The sequence below is a fragment of the Antechinus flavipes genome, chromosome 2 (assembly GCF_016432865.1).
Source record: "Antechinus flavipes isolate AdamAnt ecotype Samford, QLD, Australia chromosome 2, AdamAnt_v2, whole genome shotgun sequence".
In the NCBI taxonomy this organism is placed as follows: domain Eukaryota; kingdom Metazoa; phylum Chordata; class Mammalia; order Dasyuromorphia; family Dasyuridae; genus Antechinus; species Antechinus flavipes.
In genome coordinates, this window is record NC_067399.1 from 339096814 (window position 1) to 339114111 (window position 17298).

General features: G+C 34.2%; 1 protein-coding gene across 16 annotated transcripts in view; it reads left to right on the forward strand.

The window, feature by feature from the left end:
• The window catches only part of GPHN (gephyrin), a 725565-nt gene that overhangs the window by 621267 nt on the left and 87000 nt on the right, over positions 1-17298 (forward strand). For all 16 annotated transcript variants that reach the window (XM_051977840.1, XM_051977841.1, XM_051977844.1 and 13 more), the window contains 4 exons: positions 4798-4853; positions 13214-13333; positions 14830-14888; positions 16079-16232. In XM_051977840.1, coding sequence (XP_051833800.1) covers positions 4798-4853; positions 13214-13333; positions 14830-14888; positions 16079-16232 — 389 coding nt within the window. The remainder of the gene's footprint in view (positions 1-4797; positions 4854-13213; positions 13334-14829; positions 14889-16078; positions 16233-17298) is intronic.

The following is a 17298-nucleotide window of genomic DNA, read 5'->3' on the forward strand; positions in this document are numbered from 1 at the left end:
GTGATTGAATATTCAATTTTTCTCTCTCGGGTAATATAAATGAGAGAAAAGTGGAGGGGTGAATTAATTAAGGAAAAATTATTCTGAAAGAGAATGGTCTGTATTTTTACATAAGGTACCAACAGTGTGGTAAAGTGAAACTATACTGCTCAGAGCTTTTCCTGTTACCAAAGATAATGACTAGTCCACATGAAGCCTTTCTTGAATTATATGAATTGATGCATAGTGAAGTGAACAGAACCAGGAGAATGCTATACATGGTAATATTGGTATTGTTTGTCGAAAAATTGTGAACAATGTAGCTATTTTGAGCATTACAGTGATGCAAGATAATCCCAAATAATTAATGATCTGCCTCCATAGAGAGAACTGATATTGATTGAATTCAGACTGAAGAATGCTATTTTCACTTTTTTCTTTCATTTTATTTCTTTTGAATTTTATTATAAAATGTCTAATATGGAAATGTGTTCAATAATTACACATGCATAACCTTTAATCTTATTGCTCACCAACTCAAGGAGCAGGGAGGGCAGGGAGAATTTGAAACTCAAAGTTCTAAATAAAAATGTAGGGAGACAAAAAGTTCAAACTGTGCATACCCTTTAATCCAACAGTGTTTCTACTGGGCTTATACCCCAAAGAGATACTAAAGAAGGGAAAGGGACCTGTATATGCCAAAATGTTTGTGGCAGCCCTGTTTGTAGTGGCTAGAAGCTGGAAAATGAATGGATGCCCATCAATTGGAGAATGGTTGAATAAATTGTGATATATGAACGTTATGGAAAATTATTGTTCTGTAAGGAATGACCAGCAGGATGAATACAGAGAGGACTGGTGAGACTTACATGAACTGATACTAAGTGAAATGAGCAGAATCAGGATATCATTATATACCTCAACAACGATACTGTTTGAGGATGTATTCTGATGGAAGTGGATCTCTTCGATAAAGAGAGCTAATTCAGTTTCAATTGATCAAGGATGGACAGAAGCAGCTACACCCAAAGAAAGAACACTGGGAAATGAATATAAACTGCTTGCATTTTTGTTTTTCTTCCCGGGTTATTTATACCTTCTGAATTCAATTCTCCCTGTGCAACAAGAGAACTGTTCGGTTCTGCACACATATATTGTATCTAGGATATACTGTAACCTATTTAACATATATAGGACTGCTTGCCATCTAGGGGAGAGGGTGGAAGGAGAAAGGGGAAAAATCGGAACAGAAGTGAGTGCAAGGAATAATGCTGTAAAAAATTACCCTGGCATGGTTCTATCAATAAAAAATTATTTTAAAAAAATGTAGGGAGAGTCTTTCTTGCTATTGTGAGATCCTTCCAAAAAGGTTTTATGTGAATTACCATGCAGTGGTAACTTTTTAAAAAACTATTTTACAAAGAAAAGTATTAAATAAAGCAATATAACATATAAAGTTCAAGAGGATATCAAACTGTGCAGCTGTCTATTATTTATTATTTACTATTTGTGGTAAGTTGAGAGTGTTCTGAGCTACATAAAAAGGAGGCAAAGTCTTGATCAACTTTATTTGGATCAACAATTCAGCTATAAAGATAGCAATTATAGTAATTATTGAAATTTGAATTAGTAGGTTTGTAGGTATGTCTAAGTCAATATATGATGACATTATGACTGAAATAAAATGTCAGAAATGAGAGCCTCAGGCTGTTGATGAAAAGCATAACATATTCTTTTTTTTCTTTTTTTCTTTTCTTGTTTTAATGTTCTTTTTGAGTTTTTCTTTTTTATTAAAGCTTTTTGTTTTTAAAACATATGCATGGATCATTGTTCAATATTAACCCTTGCAAAAAACTTTGTGTTTTTCCTCCCCTTCCTTTATCCTCTCTCCTTCCTTTATCTTCTCCCCTAGATGGCAAGTAATCCAATATATCTAACATAGTCTTTTTTTTTTAATAATAACTTTATATTGACAGAATCCATGCCAGGGTAAATTTTTTACATTATCCCTTGCACTCGCTTCTGTTCCGATTTGTCCCCTCCCTCCCTCCACCCCCTCCCCTGGATGGCAAGCAGTCCTATATATGTATTTAACATAGTCTTAAAGTAAACTTTGATCCATCAACATGGTGGATTTTTTTTAAACTCCCTTAATTCATTACCTCTTAACAAATAACAAATTTTATAATATTATATTTTACACACTGGGGCATTATACTAATTTCCTCTTCTTTGTAATTAAATTCATTCATTTGTCGCTTTCTGCATCACATCATGTCCATCAGTGTCTCAATGAGAGGCATCCTAGGCAGTTGTTGACCCTAACACTGCCTACTTTCACCCTCTTAATCTTGAGGATCCCAGATGTCAAGCATGCTGCTTGCAAATCTTCCAAGTGTAGCCCAAATCAAATTATTAAAAAGTAATTGAGAAATGTTTAACTAAATGAATATAAATGCAACCCAACATAGATGTTATCTTGTGATTTTCCTAAGTGAGGATACAGCTTACAGGAACCCATTTCTATTCCAACTTAACACCACTGTAATAGACAACTTATTATTCCCAGTGTACAGCATTACATCTTCCATCTTCATGATTTTGCATAGACTGTACCCTGTGTTTGGAATGCACTTGCTCCTCTCCTTCACCTCTTAGAATCCCTAGCTTGCTGCAGAGTGCAGTTCAAGTGCTATCTCCAACTGAAAGCCTTTCCTGAACCTTTTCTCACCCAAATTATTTCCTGCCATCAGAAGTTAATTTTTATAGATTTTGTATTTTATATTTTCTGAATACAGATTGTTTCCTCCCGATAGAATTATACATTTCTTGAGAGAAGGGAATATTCTGTTTATATTTTTACATTTCCAGAAAGTAATACAGTACTTGGCAAACAGAAGCTAACTAATGTTTATTGAAGATATGTTTGAATGAATGAACATTGAAATGTTTTAAGAATCTTAAAGAGAGCTTATTATGTCACCAGAAAATAATGGAGAAAAACATCGCTTTTCTTCCAGTTCCTATAAGATATAGGAAAATCGTATCACTTTGAATGTAGATTTAAGGCTTCAATGTTTTTGTAGAAATCAAAAATCACTAAAGAACCATGTCAAGAAGCAGGGTTCTTGAAGTAAAGATATAAGTAAAAACATTAAGAAAACAAGGCAACTTCTGAGTCCAGCATTAAACATTTGTGAATTGCTTACATAATGTGTTTGTTGTAAAATTTGATTTTGATTGCTTTTTATTGCTTCCTGCAAATTAAATTCAGTGGTTACAAAGCAGAAGAGAAACTCATTAGTAGATATGTGAAAATTAGCTACGTGCTTTAGAAGAAAAGCAAAATGAAATGATTAGCCACCACTGTTAAATTTTGCAAAAATTGACTCCATAAAGGCTTCATTCCTTGCTTTCAAGAATATGTAAAATGGTAAAAATAGTCTTTAAAAAATTCATTGTGTTTTATGATAGTGAAGGATACAGTGCTGGCTACTTGAAATAGTTTTCTGAATTAAAAAAAAAAAAAACCCAGCAATATAATACAGTATAAAGAGTAATGGAGTGGGAATGAAGAGGCTTTGCTTTTAGAGAATCTGCCACTAATCAATGATTTTAGATATAAACCTCCAAAGTAATCTTACTCAGTGCTTCATTGTGGTGTGAAGTTTATATTGGGTTCTTGAAGGCTTTGCCAATTCAGGTCTCAGCCGATCTTAACTAGCTGGAAATGCTTCAAACACAGGCTTGTGGATTATTTGTATATCCAAGGATCAGCCTACCATGGCTAGCAAGTTCAGAGAAGCTCATCCACCATCAGCTTGCTGACTAGAGAATGAATTGTTTAGTCACATCAACTTTCAAAGACCATTTATTCAGTTGTGAAGGTGTTGTGATACATTCGTGAAAGGAGTACCCACACCCAATAAAATTCAAAAACCTTCACATAATAAAATTTAGATAATATATTTTTTAACTTTTCAGAGTACTTTGGTATCTCATTTAACCTTCATAATAGTTCAGTGAAGGCAGAGAAAATTGGAGCACACAAAGGTTTAGTGTTTCAAGGTTGGACAGTTATTTAACGACAGTTAATATTTTGGTGAGGCATTTGGGGTTAAATGACTTGCCCAAAGTCACACAGCTAAGAAACGTTAAGAATCTGAGGATGGATTTGAACTCCAGTCCTCCTGACTTGAGGACTGGGAGTTCTAGCCACAGTGCCATCTAGCATTTTTCAAAAAGATCCTTTATATCTATATATAATTAGTGTGTATGTGTGTGATCCTTGATACATAGTAACAGTATATTGGGAAAATGATGTTTTGGAATTGGAGGACATCGCTCCAAATCCTTCCTCTATTTCCACTGTCTGTGTGAATTTGAGCAAGTCACTTCCTTGTTTCAGTTTCCTCATCTGTTATATCATCTCTAAAATTCTTTTTTACTCTAAAGCCTAAGATGCTATTATTGATCTCATTCAATGACTTTTTGGGAGACATACCAATTGAAAGCAAAAGAATGGAAATTACAGAAAGAAAGGGAGAGTTAATTCACTAACATATCATCAAAAATACCATCAAAATAAAGCGTATTCAGGTGATATTTTAAGTGACATGTTGTGAACAACCAATCCAAAAATTGTACAAATTGTTATCTAGTTTGCAGATTTCTGAATAATCTTAAACTCAAAGTCTTTTTAGAAGGACTTCAGTGAATTAATGTTTAATAGCACCTTGGACTGTTCTCTCATTGTTTGGATTTCATTATTGCTATAGGCCTAACTCTCATTGTTCTTGGTTCTGTTCCATTTCATAGCTGCTGATGGCCCAGGAGACCGTTTTATCATTGGGGAATCCCAAGCTGGTGAACAGGTGAGACTCGTGTGCAAGATTTGATGTGGATTCAATTTAACATTTATTTACTATCTGCTATATTCAAGACATAATGTTAGATACTATAAGAAAAATACAAAATATCACAAAATCTTTACATTCAAGGAATTTATAATTTATTAATGGAGATAAGACATGTAAAATGCCTAAAAAAAATTATACAAGTCTTAAGTGTGTTACTGGAGAAGTATTGTGAATCAATTAAGGAGGGAGAGTACACTTCTGACTATATAAATGAAGGAAGACTTCATAGAGAAAGTGGTGTTTGATCTAGACTTCAGATGATAGAAGTTTTATAGGCAGAGGTAGAAAGGAAGGACATTTTAGTGGGAGGGAGGATAACATAAATAGGAAAGCACATTGTTATTTGGGGAATGGCAAATATGTCAATTTGGCTGGAACATAGGAGGACATAAAAAAGGAATAAAGGAAAATCTGACTGGGACCAGAGCATGAAAGACCTAAAAATGTCAGGCTATTGGAGTCTAAAATTTATTCTGTAGGCAGAGGGGAGCAATTTTTGATCAGAGGAGTGACAAGATCACAATTGTACTTTCGGGAAATTATTCTGGCAGCAGTATGGTTTGAAGAAAGAAAACACTCAAGGAAGAAAGTATAATTAGGAGACTTAAGGTTGGTCCTAGAAAAAGTCTGGGAGTGCTTGAACTAGTACAGTGACAGTACAAGGTGAGTTTAAAGGGGTGATGAATGAGAGACATTGGGGAAAAAAATGAAGTATAGTAAATGAACCTGGAAAGCAGAGGGTACAAGGAAAAGAGTAAAATAATAGATAAATTCCCATTCCCCGCCTAAAAAAATTTACAGATCTAAGAATTGGTAGGGATTGCACAGGCCATATATCCTAGACTATACCTGACCAAAAATCTTTTTATAACATTGTTAACAAATAGTCATCCAGTCTCTGCTTGAAATGGTGAATACCTATGACAGTGATATTTATGAGGTCAAATTTTTTTTTTGAATTAGGATCTTTAAGTCACTGTTCTTTTTACCTACAGGGATCTTTGTCCCTCCAAAGTCCGAGATCTTACCCTCTACCACTCAGTGGAATTTGTCATTAAAAAAAAAAAAAAAGAAAGAAAAAGATTTTAAGAGCACTTTCTATACTACTTGCCCTGGATTTTTTAATTGTTTATTTTAAGTTCTAGAATTATTTGTTACAGCTCTGGAATTTATATATAAATATCTGAGACCATAGATTTTATTCCTTGTTCTCGTCTTCATTGTTGTCTTCCTTATACTACTGGTCCTCTCTAACACTAGCTTTCTTTCTTATTTTGTACTAGTAACACTATAAACTAGTAGGTTTGGGAGATCTGTGTAAAAAGTTTTTCCCTTCTGTTCTCCTCTTCCTTTTTTTCTCCCCCTTCTTCATTTTCCTTCCTTTTTCTCTCATTCTGCTCAAATCCCCATCTCTAACATCAACTTCTAAGTCAGTTGTTCACTGACTTCATTTCTTTTCTGAATTCCTTACCTTCAATCACCAGTAAGAACACTTCGGTTCTAATGCCTTCATTTATAACATAATCAGAATAATCGCTAACATTTTTATAGTGCTTACTACCTGCCAGATGCTGTACTAGGTGCTTTACAAATATTATCTCAATTGATCCTCACATACCTTGGGAGATGTGCTATAATTCTCATTAAGATCCCACATAACAGAGATTAAGTGACTTGCTCATGATCACACATCTGTAAATCTCAGAGGCCAGATTCAAACCCATGTCTCTCCTAATTTTATTTTCAGTAATCTCATTAACATAGTCTTTGAAAGTCACTGAAAATTTTTTTGGTTCTTCATAATTGCATTTTATGAAAAATCTTTATTCTTTTTTGTTCTTCTTGTTGGTAACTCTCTTGGCTAGCATTTGTAATTGTCTCCCTACTCCCTAATTGCATTAACCAACATCTTCTAAGTGAGGTTTAATTTACTTGCCATATATTTCCCATTATTTCTTTTGACAGAATCATATACTCTGCTCAAATGAGTTTAATTGGCAGTTGGCATAGTTGGAATACACTCAAATGTAGCCAAAAGCAAATTGAAGCTGATTCACAAGAAGAAATCAAATAATCTAATTAAATTCAGCCTCTTTCCTGGGAAACTCCAAATATTTTTTTCTGTGCTTTTGTCATCATTTGGTTTTCTGATGGATTTCAGAATTTTGAGCTTGGATGACTGGAAGAATGGTGATGACTTTAATAGAGATGGAAAGGCAGGAATAGCCTATATGAGGGGAAAATGTTCTTTTTCCAGAGCTCTTTCATATTTTGGTAATTTGGCATAAATCTGTAAATTAACTTAAATAATATTTGTACATTTTTGGTATGGAAAGTATGTGAATTTCTTTTGCTTTACAATGCATATTTCTTATAAGGATGGTTTTTGTCTTTGCAGGGGTTTAGCAACAGGGGGTGGTAGGAGAAGATGGGGTTGCTGCCCCTCCCAAAAAAAAGAAAGAAACAAGGTCATTGAAGCATTTTTTTCAAAATTTAGAAGGTAAAAAACAGGACAACTATAAAAGCAACATGTTGAATTTATTATATACTTTAAAAAAAACTTTTACTAGATATTTGAATTTTTAGATATAATGTCCTGTCCTATTCTACTTTGTATATGGGAATGTTCACTATAGAGTATGTTCATTAAATTCAAAATAAACAACAACCAAAAAAAACTTTTAAGAAGCAGCCTAGAAAAAAAACATTAAATACAATGTTTCTACTTGGCCTATATCCCAGAGAGTTCTTAAAGGAAGGAAAGGGACCCACATGTGCAAAAATATTTGTGGCAACCTTTTTTGTAGTGGCAAGAAATTGGAAACTAAGTAGATGTCCATCAGTTGGAGAATAGTTGAATAAGTTATGGCATAATGTTATAGAATATTATTGTTCTATAAGAAACGATCAGGAGGATGATTTTAGAGAGGCCTGAAGAGACTTACATGAACTGATGTGAAGTGAAGTGACCAGAATCAAGAAATCATTATACACAACAACAAGCTTATACAATGATAAATTCTGATGTTCAGGGCTATTTCCAACAATGAGATGATTCATAGCAGTTCCAATAATCTTATGAGGAAGAGAGCCATTTGCACCCAGAGAGAGGACTGTGGAAACTGAGTGTGGACCACAATATAGCATTTTCATTGTTTCTGTTGTTGTTTGCTTGCATTTTGTTTTCTTTCTCAGTTTTTTTTTCCTTCTTGATCTGATTTTTCTTGTGCAGCAAGATAATTGTATAAATATGTATACATATATTGGATTTAACATATATTTTAACATTTTTAACATGTATTGGATTATCTGCCATCTAAGGGAGACAGTGAGAAGAAAAGGGGGAAAATTTGAAACACAAGGTTTTGCAAGGGTCAATGTTGAAAAATTATCTATTAAGGACCATGCCTAGGTGAAGAGACAGGTCAATTCTCCAAGAGCCTCTGCAGCTGTGGATCATAATCCTGTAGGGAGTTGCAGGGCAGCCTTTGCTGATGCAGGTGTTTATTGTGGATTGGAAAATAAATTGGAGGAAAGAGGGAAGAGAAGAAAAGTCAGACAATGCAACGGCCTCTCAGTGGGGAGGTCAGAGAATAGCAGCTGCCTCTCAGTCTCCTTGTATCATCTTCATCATCCTCATCATCCTCTTACATGAAAAGATCCATTCTACAGGTTTGAGTTAGACCTCTAGCAGCCACTGGCAGGTGGCTCCCATATCACAACAATTACCCATGCATATGTTTTGTAAATAAAAAGCTTTAATTAAAAAAAAAAAAGAAAGAAAGAAAAAATGCCAAAATGTGTTACTGTGGGCTTTGAGTAAGGCAGAAAGTAATTCTTAGGTCATAGCCATAGATGAATATTCTCAGCTCCTTTCAGACTTTCATTACATTTCAGGGACTATTTTTGAATTCCCTATATTAATAGTATGAAAACCTTAGATATTTAAAAAGTTCAAAAAACACCATAGGAGGATATATAAAAGAAACTGCAATTTTTTAATCATTAAACAACCAGAGGATACTTATCTCTCTGGAAGAGTGTGGTAAGCACTCCATTGGTTGCTATATCTTGGTCCCTTCTACCTTTATAATTATGTATTTTGTTTGTTGATAGTTTTTTGGTAAGTAGCCAGAGGTCATTCTTGTTTATTTGCTGATGTTTTGAAGAAAAAATGTAATAATTAGTTTGCAGGTAAAAATCCACAAATCCAATTCTCTTAGACTTTTTCTTCAGAGTGTATTGTGACCAATAAATTTTTTTAAAAGCCTCTTTTCTACCCTAGTAAAGAGGGAAAAAGTTTTTTTAAGAACAGGTCTCTAACCTTTACATGTACTGTTTGAATAGAATTTTCCTATTAGGGTGCAGGTAATTTAGCATTCCCAAAGTAATCTAAGAATAGTGATTTTCTCCACTGAGGATTTTCTCCATCCTCCACTAGGAATAATAAAAAATACTGCCTAGCAGATGTATTGATTAAATCAAAAAGAAACCCAAAGGACATTTTTCTTCCTTTCCTTCAGGATTTCATCCCTAGATACTTACCTGTCACTATACATAACTTTGCAAATATTTTTATCCAGATGAGAGAGAGCATCAAGAATGATCTAAATTTTTCTTGCATTTACTAGCAATATCAAGTATGTATGTAATGACAGGGAGGGGAGAGTGAAAATTTCAGCATAATACAAAGTTAAGGGAATGAGGAAGTCTAGGATCAAGAGCACAGTTGAGATGTTTGACCATAGGGTGAATAAATAAGGATATGAAGGTTGATAAGCAAGATTCTAGAAAAGAACTGTGGTAATCTGTACACCCCTATCTCATTATCTCAGCATTAGCAAGGGAAGACATTGCCTGGACTTCTGAAACTGTCTCCTAGAAGACCATATCATCAAATCTTTAGTTGCCATTATTGTGAAGAACAAGACTTTGTCACAGTCCTAGAATTAAGGATAGTCAGTCTGGTTTGCTGGTACAGGCCTTTTCTCTGGGCTATGAAAAAGCTTGTTTTTGTTGTACTGTTTACAGACTAGCAATTTGCCATATAAGTTTATGTAAGTCATGTATCTTCTTGATTCATTTCCATAATGCAACATCCAACTTTTAGTTACTCAGGGTATAGTTATCTTGGCCCCTTATCATCTTTTTCATTTTATTTAATTTTAATTCTGGGTAAGACTTCTGCTAGAGAAATGAGAGTACAAAGAAAGGTAGAAAATACAAATCAGACAAAAGGGATTCTTTGAGCAAATTCTCTAAGAACAATAACTAAAATGATAACTTCCCTTCTTTCCCACCTCTTACTTTTTTGGATTTCCTCTGCCAACATAGGCTTTTTTTAAACAATCCAAGACATTTTTTTCTGGTGGCATGTAGTGTACTTTCTAGAGTCCCCAAATTGGGGTGCCAAAATATACTATGTTTTCTAGAGCCCCTATGCTGGGGTGCCAAAATGTTCTATTCAGACTATCTCTCTGGAGGATCTTGGGACCAGCCCGAGTCCTTGGTCTTAGTGGAGGAGTAAAGAAGGCAGAAGACCCATGAGGATGGTCAAAGATGGAGTCCTTATTTCAAGTCTTCTCAGCCCTTAAATACCTTAGTATTAATACATCATTACTAAGCATGTGCCAACTAGAGCACATCACACTGAGCAAGTGCTAACCATAGTAGCATTATATCCCCACAGGCACACTATGCAAGTGCTAACTATAAGCACCCTGCTATTGATATATAAATGCCTCTTGTTTCAAGTAGAACACATGTGGTCACACTCTCCTTGACTTCTCAGGAAGGCCGAGAGCCCTTAGGGGAAATGGGGAGCTGAACCAGACATTGTTAGCAGGTTCCCCCTGGGCTGAAGGGTCTTATATATCACCCAGAGCTCCCCCACTATCTGCAGCTCTCTCACATGGTTCACTTTTTTTTTAATGTATGAACTCAAGTGACTTCAGAGAGTAAAGTTAGTGAGAGGATGATTCCGTAATGGGCAGCACCTGGCATAATCCATAAATCATTCAGTTTTTCTCAAGTACCCCATAATCATATGACATTTTCATTAAATAAGTACAGTTGTTGGAAATTCAGTTCAAAACCTCCATTAAAGAAATATCAAGATTTAAAATGCATGCATTACACTTGCATACTTAAATAATGTCAATAAATATATAAGGGCAGAGAATGTCAAACATTCCCAGAGGAGTGTTCATTAAAGTATTATTCACATGATTAAATAGATTCATGATATTATTGAGTTGAACATTACAGTGATGTAGAACACAACTCATCCATGCCTTCCCATACAGTCCATGTGCTTACATATTTCTAGAATGGAGTGTTTCTAGTTGCTCATTAAACACTAATTAGACATATAAATATACTCTGCAACAGTGGGTAATTATTACAAAGTGGACTAGATGACCTCTTGATGATTTTATTAGCTAGTAATTAATCAACAAGTGTTTATTAAATACCAAATATGCACCAGGCACTATATTAAGTGTTACAGATACAAAGGCAAGTGAAACATCCCCTGTTCAAAAGAAGCTTACATTTTGAGACGATAATGAGAACATCTATAAGTATATGCTGAATAAATGAATAAATACAGAGTAGTTAGGTTAAAGGTAGTTTGAGAGGGCAACGATTTGAAGGGTTTGGGAAAGACTTTATATAAATGGTGTTGTCTGAACTGGGTCTTGAAGGTAAAGAGGAAGGAGTGCCAGTGCAAAAGAGAGTGAGAAGCTGAGGGAAGGCCATTTTGAGACGGATAGCAGAAAGGAAGGAGAAGTTACATATAGTGGTGCTAGGCAGATAGATTGGAACAAGATTGTGAAAGACTTTAAAAACTAAACACAATAGTTATATATTTTATTCTAGTGGTAGTAGAAAGCTATCAGGAATGACATGATCAGACTTGTGTGCAGATGTGAACTAAAGCAGAAAAAGATTGGTGAAGGGAGAGGAATTAAGGAACCAGTCATTTAGATGAGAAAGAAGTTAAGGTTGATGCCAACGTTATTTACTTGGGAGATTGGAAGAATGATCTTTGACAGAAAGAGGGAAATCTGGAAGAAGTGGGGTTTAGGGGAAAAGATGGTGATTTCTGTTTCATTGAGATTTCTCCAGGACATTGAAGTATCCAATAGATAACTGATGCTGCAGGAGTAAAACTAAGGAGAGAGACTATGATTGGAGATAAAGATTTGGAAGTTATTAGCATAGAGATTATATTTAACCTACTTAACCTCATATTATTAGTGGTTAGATGCTTGTTCCTAGCCATCATAGAAGATTTTCAGGATTTATGAAGTAGATATTTATGTGTTATTGATGGAGTTTTTTGATTTTGGTTTCAGTTTTGTTTTTCGCTTAGCCCTTTCAGGGCTTTTTTTTGGTGTTATGATTTGTAACAGTTCTTTGTGAGGATAGTTCTACAAGAACTTGAATTACTGAAGAATGGTACAATTATATATTATATACTAGACTAAGACAGGAATGTGGACTGATATTCCAGATAGATTTTCCACAGGGTTTGAAATGAAGAAGCTTTTGTGGTTAGCCATAAAAGAAAATTCAATTAATCTGAGCAACACATTGGGATTTTTATTATAATACCAAGATATGCTTTTATAATTTTAATTAATTAAAAATATATTGCATAACATATTTTATTTTCCAGTAAGTTTAAAATAATTTATATATGCTGAATCTTCTTGGTTATAATAATATATATAATATATAATAATAATAATAGCTAGCATTTATATAGCATCTACTATGTGTCAGTCATGAAACTAAGTGCTCTACAAATATTATCTCATTTGATCCTCACAAAAGCCCTGTGAGATAGATGCTCTTATTATCCCCCTTTTTGCATATGAAGAAACTTAGGCAAATGAAGCTTAAGTGATTTGCCAACATTCATACAGTTAGTAAACGGGTCTGTGGCCAAATTTGAACTCGGGCCTCCTTGACTTCAGGCTCAGTGCTTTATCCATTGCACTTGTCTTGCTGCCAATAATGACTAAACTGCTGCCTGTCTAAAAAATAGTATGAAAAACTAATAATTCATTATATTTAGTCTTTCAAAGTTTATAAAACATTATGGCAACACTGTCAGATGATAAAATTAATACTATCTCCATTTCTTATATTAAATAAACTAAGGCTGAGAGAAATCAGGTGTGCTGCCCAAGTATCACTCAGTTAAAACATCAAAGTCTGAATTCAAATTCAAGTCTTCTAATTCCAAAGTCTAAAAATTGGACCATGAAGTAAATGTCTTTTTCCATTTGTACATTTTCTTTTTCTAGCCTACTCAGACAGTTATGCCAGGACAAGTCATGCGGGTGACAACAGGTGCTCCGATCCCCTGTGGTGCTGATGCAGTAGTACAAGTAGAAGATACTGAACTCATCAGGGAATCCGATGATGTGTGTAATTCCCAGATCCTCTTTTTCATTGTTCTTTTGGATGATTCTATAAGTCTAATCTTGTTTAAAAAATAAAACTCTACAAGTCTGACCAGGGTCTTCCATTATACTGGAACTTTGCTGTATTGAACCAAATTACCTTTAAAATAGGAAATTTTGTATTGATTTCTTTTGTAATAGCATTTGTTCTAACAGAAATTGTCCTATATTTGGCACCAGAAATTTCAGGTGCAAATAAGAAATAATTATCTATCCTAAGGGACCAGTAACTATGAAGTTAAAGTATGTAAAGTATGTTGCTTTTTGCTGGGAATTATTTCATAATGTAACGGACTTGTGAACAAAGAATACAGAAATGATGAATTTAAAACCTCAAGAAAAAAAACTTAAGTAAAACACTGGATCCTTTTTTATTAAATCAGTCAAAATGACTTTTTTTAGAAATTATTTTCTTTTGATTCAATGAAAATGCCTTTCAGTTTATTTTCAGACTCTCCCCTAATGCTTAACTCTATGATCTCTTATGGCCTGAACGTTTTCTTCTCCCTAAAGCCAGATAGAATGTTTGAGAGAGAATTATGAAGAGTACTGAGAGTGGAATGGCTTCAAGATTTCGAGGGCTTTATTTACTTTTGTTGCAAAGTTCTTTGAAATATCTTCTATAAAAGGAACAAAGAAACTTATACTAAAAAAAAAAAAAAAAAAAAAAAAAAAAAGAAATATATTTGCTCCTATGCTTAATCTGTCATGCAGATTCAGTTGCCACTTTCCCTGGACTAAGATTTTGGGTTTGAGTTTTTAATCACTTAATCACTTGCAAGCCTTACAAAATTCACAGTTGGGAAACAAATCATACTGTCTGCATATTGAAACTCTCCAAGCAGATTTATGGGCACATACAGAAAATCTGTAGACCAATGAGGTCCAGAACACATGTACATGCAAGTTTTGTTGGAGAACACCTATGTCCAATGTCATCATATTTGCAATTTATAAATGTGGAATTGATTGTCACTTTTTATTCATACAAATTGTCTATATGGCAAATAAAAGTCTTTCACTTAAAGCATTGCCATGAAATCTTGGTTTATGGATAAATGATTCAAAACAATGAAAGGGGAATGTCTTCTTTATTTCACACATATTCATGAGGACAATCATAATATTTTCATTGAATGACTTTGGTGCCCATTCTGAAAATGAATTTCTTTGAATTGAGTTGATCCATAAAAGGAGGAGACTGTGAAAGAGGAAAAACTATGTAGTTTGTTCCTTGCCATTTAGCTTGTCAAGGTTTCAGGAACCTTCAGCAAAAATTCAAATGCTAATGTTTTTTCATTTAGCAAATGGTTTTCCATTTCCATATATTTCTATACTATCTGTCTGGTGATAAAAGCATCTGAGGGAAGCAAGTGAGACCTTTTGAATGAATTTGAAAATTAATCTATTTTCTTGGATTGACCTGCATGAAGTCACATGACATGTTCTTGTTCCAGGGTACTGAAGAACTGGAGGTACGGATTCTAGTGCAAGCTCGTCCAGGTCAGGATATTAGGTAAGTAGATAATATTCTTCATTGTATGAAAATGTATAACCAACTTATAAATGCACACATAAATTACTATGTATACATACACATATGTGTACAAATAGTTATTGTCAAGAGAGTATAAATAACATTGTTATACAACTAATACAAATAACTTCTAGTTTAAGCTATTCACTTCAAAAAAAATTAAAGTTTTTATGGAATTTACTGCAATATTTAAAGCTTCAATAAGTATCACTTTTAATTTGATTTCTTCATTCTTCTTGTACCCATTCTTTCTTTAGTGCAAATGCTAAAAAACAAAAGGCAATAGGAAGAAGAAAAGGAAGGGTTACCAATCAAACTCTAACTGAATAATTGCAAATAGGCTATTACAGGTGATGGAGTTTACTTTTACTAGTGATGATAAGATCATTGCTCTTTCAAAATACTGTTGATCAAAACCAGAGTGCTTTTATCTACTTATCTTTCAAACTACTCACTTCTTCCCTTCACTGATATCCTTCACTAATGCTGAAGAATACTTTGGAGAGAAGGGCATGTGTTTTAATGGTTTCCTATAAGCAGGTTAAATTTGCACTGAATCTGTATATTCTGACATGACCATCCACTACTCTCTGCCCATCCCACTACCACTATCCCCTGAAAATAAAAGCACATCCTCCAGAGGACTTCCCAGCTAGGATTAAGGCATGGTCTATGTGCATTGAATAGAGAGGATTAAATTGTCTCATGTGAGGTTCAGACTCAAGACTAACTTGGTTAACATAGTTCTCTAATTAGCTGAATTATTCAGCCACATTAAACATCCCAAATACTTAAGATTACAGATTAGTTAACTTTCATACATTCACATATCCATTCGGTATATGGAGTATGTCCTTATTAGAACTATAGTAGATTAAAATTTGAAAATTACAGGTATGAGCAATGTCAATGTTCAATATTGGAAAGTCAATAAAGCAGGTCACACACACAAAAAAAAAAAAAAATCACAAAAAAAGTTTAAGAATGCCTGCTCTGAAACAATATGTTTACAAAGTAGGCAGATTTTAACAATGAGCCTCATTTCCCATTCAATTTTCCTATATTTAATGACTCCATCAGTGGAGGTATAAAGGGTACATCTTTTTCCAGGGGAGTTGAAAAGTTGCTTTTCTGAATCACAGTATTTGTGTTTATACTCTGGCTTTCAGACCCATTGGCCATGACATCAAAAGAGGGGAATGTGTATTGGCAAAGGGAACCCATATGGGGCCATCAGAGATTGGTCTCCTGGCAACTGTTGGTGTCACCGAAGTTGAAGTTAACAAGTTTCCAGTAGTTGCAGTCATGTCAACAGGGAATGAGGTAAAAAAAAAAAAAAATTTACTTTCAAGTAAATGTATTTCTGACATCCATTCTGTTTAGAGTTGTAGATCTAACCCAAAATGTTGTCAGTTAACATTCCTTGTGTCCATATTGAAGATTTGTCTCAGTTTCTTCCTCTATAATCTCATGGGTTTAGAGAAATTGATCCCTGAGACCCCTTCCAGTTAATATGGATGATCCTTTGACAAGATGATCTTCTAACAGGAAAGTTGTAGAGTGATTTTGAGGTAGTTTGGGTTAAAGAAAATAAGACTATTACCCATGCAATTAGAAATTAGATGTTCAGAAACAGAACATTCATTAGAATAAAGTATTAAAAACCACTGGCCTCTGTGTAACCATTACATCTTTTAGAAGAAACATAAATTGTCACTTGGAAGCTATGTATACTTGATTTTGTATTTTCAACACTTAGGCCACACCACTAGTGTACTCATTCACCTTTCTATTGAGACATCTATTGGACAATCCCTGGGCAGGGAGTCATGCTGTCAGGACACTACCACAGCTAGCCCTTCTCCCTCTCAAAAGACCGTATGATTTAATCATTAAGAGTAGATTGTTGTATATCTAACATATGTAGGACTGCTTGCCATCTAGGGGAAGGGGTGGAGGGAGGGAGGGGAAAAATCGGAACAGAAACGAGTGCAAGGGATAATGTTGGAAAAAAATTACCCTGGCATGGATTCTGTCAATATAAAGTTATTATTAAATAAAATAAAATAAAATATTTTTTAAAAAGAGTAGATTGTTGTTTAGTCTTCCTCTCTTAAAGGCAGCACGTTCTTCTAATGTGTCAAAATGCTGCTTCAAGCCTAATTCAGGAAATTGGGTAAAGTGCGCATTGGTTCTTCTTTTGCATGGAATGTGTCTTGTTTCAGTAAGGGATTTCTGGGGCTGTCTAGTTTTCACTTCTGGAAACTTTAAATTTTATAGTAAAGTTAACAAAAACTGCTTGGTACATAATAAATGCTTCCTACATGCTTGTTGACTTACTAGCAAGACAATTTTTTTAAAAATTTTAATATTAAAGATATTACACATT